This window comes from Vombatus ursinus, unplaced genomic scaffold (assembly GCF_900497805.2).
Source record: "Vombatus ursinus unplaced genomic scaffold, bare-nosed wombat genome assembly UNPS02014801.1, whole genome shotgun sequence".
Taxonomy (NCBI): domain Eukaryota; kingdom Metazoa; phylum Chordata; class Mammalia; order Diprotodontia; family Vombatidae; genus Vombatus; species Vombatus ursinus.
The window spans coordinates 1,456,192-1,464,102 of record NW_020954579.1 but is presented as its reverse complement, the minus strand read 5'-3'; the positions used below and the strand labels follow the sequence as shown (position 1 = coordinate 1,464,102).

Sequence of the window (7,911 nt, the reverse complement as noted above, 5' to 3'; positions counted from 1 at the left end):
AGGTAGGTAGGTAGGTAGGTAGGTTAGTTTAAGCCAAATTGTGAAGGACCTTCAATGCTGGGCATTTGGATTTTTCCTGTTGATTACAGGGAATCACCAAAGGGTTTCAGGCAGAGGAGTAACATGAGCAGACACGGGCCTTTGGAAGACTTTCTTGGCAAATGTGTGAAGGATGGCTTTGACAAGACCGTGACTTAAGGCAAGCAAACTAGTTAGGAGGTAAATATATAACAAACACTTAAAAATATATTATAGGCACTATTTTAACATGAATTCTTCTTGTTAAATAAAGAATCCAATAATTCTCACACTGGTATCTGCACCCACTCCTTTCCTCAAAAGTCTGTTTTGATCTCAGCAGGCCAGAACACTTATCTGAATCTAAGAAAGTTAAATTAAATAAGAAGTAATATTTACAGTTAAGTAACATTCTACATTTAGATACAAAAGATCAATCCCAGGGGGCAGCTAGGTGGCACAGTGTATAGCGCACCGGCCCTGAAGTCAGGAGGACCTGAGTTCAAATCCGGCTTCAGACAGATAACATTCACTGTATGTGTGACTTTGAGCAAGTCACTTAACCCTAATTGCCTCAAAAAAAAAAAAAACCAATCTCCCAAAAGATCAATTTCATTATTACAGGCCCAGCTAGACAAGTTTCCGTGAAAACGATCTGGGGATCTCAGCGGACTATTGGCTCAGCTGAGTAGGAGTCAACAGCATGACACAGCAGCCCCTCAAAAATAGATGCAATCTTAGCCCTCGTTAAAAAAAGGCACAGGGTCCAAAGCATGCAAGAAGATAGCTTAGCTGTACCCCATCCTAGTCTGACTATGTTGTATTCAGCCCACATCATCCCATTTTAGAAAAGATATTGATAAACTGGGTTGTGCCTAGGAAATGTGACCAGGAAGGGGAAAAGACTAGAAATTTTATTCCATATGAAGATCATTTGAAGAAACTTAGGAAAAGTTTGGCCTAGAGAAAACTTGGCTGGAAGGGAAAATATAGTTTTGGGGTATTTGAAGCCTAGTCTTATGAAAGAGGGAGTAGCCTCATTTTGCTTGGTCCCAAAGGGCAGAACCACAAATTGGGTACATGTTGCAGAGGCAGATTTGGGTTCACTACAAGGAAAAGCTTTCAAACAATTGGAGCTGTCCTCATGTGGAACAGGTCGTCATCAGAGATCATGAGTCTGTCCTCCCTGGAGACCTCCAAGTAAAGGCTGTGTGGTCACATGTTGGGGTTGTTCAAGTGTTGATTCTTAGGTGCAGGTGGAACTCACATCTTTTTCTAAAAATACCTATTTTGGGGCAGCTAGGTGGCACAGTAGATAGAGCACCAGCCCTCAAGTCAGGAGGACCTGAGTTCAAATCTGGCCTCAGACACTTGACACTTACTAGCTGTGTGACCCTAGGCAAGTCACTTAACACCAATTGCCTCGCAAAAAAAAAAAAAGGTACCTTTTTTTAATAGCACCTACTTCCCAGGGTTGTTGTGAGGATCAAGTGAGATAATAATTGTGAAGGGCTTATTAGCACAGTGCCTGGCACAAAGGAGGTGCCATAGAAATGTTGGCTATTATTATTTCCAAGTCAGATTTGGGGATTAACTTAGATTTTCATATATTGATTTTTCTCATATCAAAAATATATCTGGCCATGGTAATTCTTGGCCCACGACCACTCTCCTCTCTCTCTCCTCAACAGATCCCATCTCCATGCCTCTCCACTGGCTGTTTCCCATACCTGGAATGCACCCTTTCTTCACCTTTGCCTCTTAGAATCCCTGGTTTCCTTTAAGACTCATCTCAAGTGAGTCTTTTCCAGGCTTTTCCTGATCCTCTTACTAGTGCCTCTTCTCCCCAAGTATTCACTTTGGGTGTGTTTTGTATATATTTATATTTACATGTCGCATGCCCCAGTAGAAAGTGACATCCTTGAGAAGTAGGGACAGTCTCACTTTTGTCTTAGACCTTTGCCTGGCGTACAAATGTTAGCTCAGATGATTGTTCTCAGCATCCCATCCCTTTCCCTGTCACCCACGTCATACTGACCTGTGGAAACACGATCCTGTTCATCAGAGGCCTCCAGAAGGTCATCCACAGTAAGCCCTGTCTCCACGTATTGAGGTTTAAAGAAAGGGAGAGAGCACTTTCTTTTGCACACAAGAGAGCAACAGTGGAATCTGTCCGAGTCAATGAGGCTGTCATGGGGAATAAGGTTTCCCTGCCAGTTCAGTTCGTGGACCACATTTCTAGTGACCATCTCAAAGATGGAAAACATTGTCTGTGAGGCAACTGTTGGGAAATAGCAAGGGTATTGGTGGAGACTCAGCTTCAGGGCAACTGCACTGCCAGAAAAAATGCTCTTAGGCAGCTAGGAGTGCTGGGCCCAGGGTCAGAAAGACCTGAGTTTAGGGGGCAGCTAGGTGGCGCAGTGGATAGAGCACTGGCCCTGGATTCAGGAGGACCTGAGTTCAAGTCCAGTCTCAGACCAAACACTTGACACTCACTAGCTGTGTGACCCTGGGCAAGTCACTTAACCCCAATTGCTTAAAAAAAAAAAAAAAAAAGACCTGAGTTTAAATCCAGCCTCAGCACTTACTAGCTGTGTGACCCTTGGTAAATCACTTCACCTCTGTTTGCCTCAGTTTCTTCAACTGTAAGATGAGGATCATAACAGTACCAACCTCATAGTACCAACAGCTCTCAACCAACCTCATTGTGAGGATCAGATAAGATAATATTGTAAAGCACTTAGCACAGTGCCTGGCAGGGTGGTAGGCCCTATATAAGTGCTTATTCTTCTCCCCTTCCCAAGTTGGATCACTGGGCCCCATGGAATGTTTGACTAACCTCTGGACATCCATTACTGCAGAGATGATGATAAAGGTAATTCCTTAAAAGAAAGTGAAAAAGAAAGGATGGCAAAAGAAAAAAAAAAGAGGGGCAGCTAGATGGGCAGTGGATAGAGCTCTGGCCTTGGAGTCAGGAGGATCTGACTTCAAATCCAGCCTCAGACACTTGCCACTTACCAGCTGTGTGACCTTGGGCAAGTCACTTAACCCTGATTGCCTTAGCAAAAAGCCAAAAAAAAAAAAAAAAGTTAGGAGCTGTGAATGGAGCAGATCTCTTTTTCCATCCCTAAAAAGGTTTATAGAGCCCCCCCACCCCCCAGTTTCAGGAAATGTCCCCTTGGCCAGTTATAAAATAAAGAGATTTTCTGAATGAAGACTGCCCCTCCCAGTTGTCCCAATCCTTCCAGCTCTCCAGGATAGCTCTGTTCCCCTTAGGGGATGTGGCATTCCTTCCCTTTCTTGGACTCCTTCCCTCCATTCAGATAGTCTACCCTTGATTGCTCTGCTGCCCTCCTTGACTCAGAACTCTCCTAATTCCCTGAATCCCATTTCCTCTGGGCCACTTCTCAACATACACAACATCCTCCCAGTGGCTATGGCTCAGTGAGAGATGTGTAGGGGCGACGGCTGGAATTCGGAGTCAGGAAAGACTTGGGTTTGAAATTTCCCTCAGACACTTAGCAGTTGTGACCATGGGCAAATCACTTAACTTTTCTGGGCTTCCTTACCTATAAAGCATGCGAGGTACTGTAAAAATGTTCGCCATTTTTGTTCTTAGTCACTTCCTTCTCCTGGTCATTGGAACCCTGCATGGATGGCTTTTCCTCCTGTGCATCCTAATCTCCATTCCTGTGAGCTATCCCAGAAGTCACTTCCAACACCTCCCTTCCAACTTCTATCTGCTGCAGTCAAATTTCTGAGAATCACCAGGATACCTCCCTAATTCCATGACTCCAAGGACACCAGGAATCATTTTAACAGCCCCTAGTGAGGGGACTAGAAGGTCGATTCCTGAACTCATTGATGTTCCCTCCCTGAATCCCACTGTCCCTCAAGAGCTCACCAGTGGGCTGCTAGTCAGCAGCTTCAGTACTCCAGAAATCTGTTCACCCTGAAAGTTCTAGCAAGGATCCTGGCCAGCCGGTCTCAAAGAATACCAGAAAGGAAAATGAAACTTACCAAAGTTACAGGCTGACTAAATGAAGCCCCTCCTTATTCGGTGGGTGGGGCAGAACAGCATTCATCGTGGTGACCAACTTAGAAAATTGGCTTATCGTAAATATAGCATCAAGATGAAAAAAAGAACCTACGTAAAACAGATTCATTTTGTTACTTCATTGGCAATACATTTGGAAATTTTGTTGTTTTATTTGTGATGGTAGGGAAAAAAAATGAAAACAATCAGTGTGTCCATATATTGAAAAATGGCTGATGATTAATATGAAGAACAAAACATTATGAACAGGACTAGTAAAAGTGACACCAAACCAGAATAAATAGAAAAAACTAAGTCTTAGGTAAGGGAGCTTCAGGTGGCAGGGATGAGAACAAAAGTAACTACGGTGTTTATTGACTGTTAATTTGTTCCTTTGCTGAAATGCACAAGACAGTAAGTTCACGGTTTTGATGACCTCATTCCTTTTTTTCGTATATAGCTTTTTATTCAGTTTATGATTTAAAAAAAAATTTAAACAGTTGGATATGGGCAAAAGCAACCTGGGCAGGGACCTAGGCTGCATCTCAGCCTTTAAACTCAAATGGACACTATTAGGTTTATATATTAACGAGATTTAAAAAAAAAAAAAAGGAGATAACAGACATGGATGTCCAAAAATATTTATGGCAGCATTTGTTGCTATGAAATACAAATGATTCATTTGTGGAATTTGGTACAAAATGGGTGTCCATTAATTGGGAAACAGATGAATAAATGATAGTTCATGTTATGGATTATTGCATGCTACGGAATTACAAAGGGATGGATTCAGAGAAACCTTGGGAGATTTCTATCCTCTAAAGCAAAGTGAAGTGAATTGTTCCAGAAGAACAATTTCTACCATAACTATGACACTGTAAAGAAAAGCAGATCTGAAAGACAAGAATTCAGGCTACAACAATGGCTACAGAGGACTGATGAATAAAGTACACTACCCAGTAACCAGTAGCACACTACCAGAGAGGTAGGAGACTGAAGGAGATTGAAACATAAATTTTTGGACATGACCAATACGTGAACCTGTTTTGCTTAACTATGATTATTTGTTATACAAGGCCTATATGTTGTTTTTAAAGGAAGAGAGAGGAAGGGCGAACTATTAATAGTGATGCCAAAAATAAGGAAGAAAGGAAGCTCATCGCAGCATTTTTTAAAAGCCCAAAACAGGAAGTTCAGGAAAAAAGATAAGGAAGACAGTTCTGAAATTAAAATGTTGAACTTTATACAATCATATACAAATATACATATATATATACACACTTTTTAAAAAAAAATGCAAGCTATAATAGGTTTGATTCTAAATGTAATCTTTTTTTTCTGTTCTTTGTATATGGAAATGTTCACGTTTCTTGATGTTTGTCAAATTCCGAAAATTATTCAAACCCTCACCCACCACACACGCAACTCAAGGGGACATGAATCTGAAGAACGTTATTGGCCCCTTTTTCTCAATCTCAGGAAGCAGGGTAGGATGTCCTGGTCCATCTGGACTAAGGTGGAAGAGAAACGGGGTAAAATGGAGTAGCTTAAGCAGTGAAATCTGATGGCTGGAGTGATAGATGACTCGTAGAGGTCAGGAGGAGACCAAGGTAAAAGGAGAGACAACACCACAACTGCAATGGTGCTGGATGGGCTAGGAAAGGGGAATAAGAGGGTAAGAGAAGACAAGTCCCCTGGAAGAGACAGAAAGCAGGAAAAGGGAGAGGGAGACGGGACAGAGGGAAGGGGGCAAAGGAACCTAGAAGAGGTTTGGGGGTAGGATAACATTACCATGAACAAAGGAAAGCTCAGCCCCACAGGGAGAGGCGAGACATTACATGGAAGTGTGGAGATCTCTAGTAGCATGGACCCTTCAGAAACCGAGTCAAATAGCCCTGGTCGTGGACTAGACATCCTCATGGTCACATTGGCCCTCCTCCAGGTCATTGTGTAGATACAAGGTAAACAGAGCTGAGTGGACAATGACCTTGCAATGGGGCCGGAAAACCCATTGGGCCAAGAGCCAACCAGGCAAAGGGCAGATTGCATTGAATTGTTGATCACTCATTCCCACTGACTCCCCACACCAACCTCTAGAAGTAACAAGGTACCCTTCTTTTGTTGTCAGCTACATGTTGCTTGTTGAGATAGCTATCGTGGTGGGGTGGGAATTGGAGTTTGGATTATGGAGAAGGGCATGGTCTCCATACTTCAGGTCACCCAATTCTGCCACCACCTCACCAAAAGGTGATCCCTTGAGTAAGTTTTCTAGTGGAGTGGGGCCAGGAGAGACAGACGGATACCACCTGGTAGTTAACTGAGAATTCTGGGATTACAAAGCCCAATCCTGCCCACAGTGAGGTCCCGGGTTTGCCTTGGAACCCGGGAGCACCACAGCGGCTGGTGGTGGCGCGGCCTAGGATGGAGGCAGCTGAAAGTATAAACAATCCCCGACCATGGAAGGTCTGTGCTGTGCAGTGTGCTAGGTGGTGAGGAGGTTACAAAAAATTAGGTAAGACCTGGCCCATGCCCCATTTATTCCCACCCTGAACACCAAACACCCACCAGGATACAAAGACCAAGCAAGTGGAGGACAGGAACACACTGCCTTTTATTTGCTTCTTTCAGAATACTGTACAAAGAGGGAGTAAAAATCCTATTCATACTGTTTTAGAAAGGTTTTGAATTGAAAGTTCCCTATAATACACGGGATGGCGGTTGTGAGGGAGGGGGAACAAGAGGCAGAGAACAAGGCATAGTTATCACCCCTCTTCCCTCATGCTTTGGGGAAGGAACAGAAGGTGTCTCAGAACACATAGGATCTTGTATACAAGTACACACGTGCACATGTGTGCAGAAACACATGTGTTCTCTTTCATCTCCTTTTTCTCTGAAGAGAAAAGACTGGGTGGACTCCTCAATTTCCTCCCGAGCCCCACTTCCTTCCTCCTCTCAGTGGCTAGCTACCAGGAAGAGAAGCTCTGGGGCGGTCGGCCATGTCTACTTGAAGAGTGCCAGCTCCAAATGACAGAGGCCTCAAGAGCAGGAAAAAGAAGGGGCTAATCAACCAACATTAACAACATACCCACCCATCCTTGCAACCTATGCTGCATGCCCAAAAGGACCTGGGCTCCAGCTAAACAGTGCTAGGAGGGAGATGAGGAAAGGCAGGCTGATGGCGGGGGTGGGGGTGGAGGGGAGAGAGGGACACTCTTCTACTACCCGACCAGAGGCTATACCACCTGCCCCTCTCCTAAAGGCAGCAGCTATATTTCAAAGGAAACCAGTGCAGAGTGGGCTCTGTGCTCACCACCTTCCATGGCCCTCCGCAGTAGGTGACAACATCAGTCCTTTGAGGACTCATATTCCTAAGCCTCAACACTACAGCCCAAAGCTGAGCTACTAACGAAGGTGACAGGCTCAACCTTGTCCCTTCACCTCACCACCCCACATTCAGGAAATGAGTTTTCTGTGTCTCCTCCCCTTGAAACTGGCTCAAGAACCAAGAAAAGGGGCCTCCATTTGTAACTCTCCTTTCTGCTTTTTGCTCCTCTCCAGCATCATAAATTCACTACTCACTGTCCTGACCTCTTCTAGCCGCCCTCCACACACACATAGTCCCCAGCCCCACCTGAGGCTAAGTCAAAGCCTTAGTTTCTTCCCACCTTGGGGACTAAGCTACCCCTGATCCCTTGCCCACTCACAGCACCTTCCCCTCTCCTAAGTGCTTAAACACTTTTTCCTTGATCTTTTGTGTACCTAATAGACTTGACTGGGTGGACAGACAATGTGCTGCCCTGAAAGGTAGAATCGCATGCACAGACTCATACACGTTTCTCTCTCTTTCTCACACACAC

The 7,911-nt window shown here is 44.3% G+C and overlaps 1 protein-coding gene across 12 annotated transcripts in view; it reads right to left on the bottom strand.

The window, feature by feature from the left end:
- Positions 1–4,035, bottom strand: part of GSDMB (gasdermin B) — a 13,138-nt gene extending 9,103 nt beyond the window's left edge. For 7 of the 12 annotated variants that reach the window (XM_027873015.1, XM_027873016.1, XM_027873012.1 and 4 more), the window contains exons 1-2: positions 3,923–4,035; positions 2,057–2,299 (exon numbers count right to left, since the gene is read on the bottom strand). In XM_027873015.1, the coding sequence (XP_027728816.1) occupies positions 2,057–2,285 (229 nt within the window). In that variant the 5' untranslated portion in view covers positions 2,286–2,299; positions 3,923–4,035. The other 5 variants (XM_027873023.1, XM_027873022.1, XM_027873013.1 and 2 more) reach the window with 5 other exon arrangements.
- Between the last annotated feature and the right edge of the window lie 3,876 nt (positions 4,036–7,911).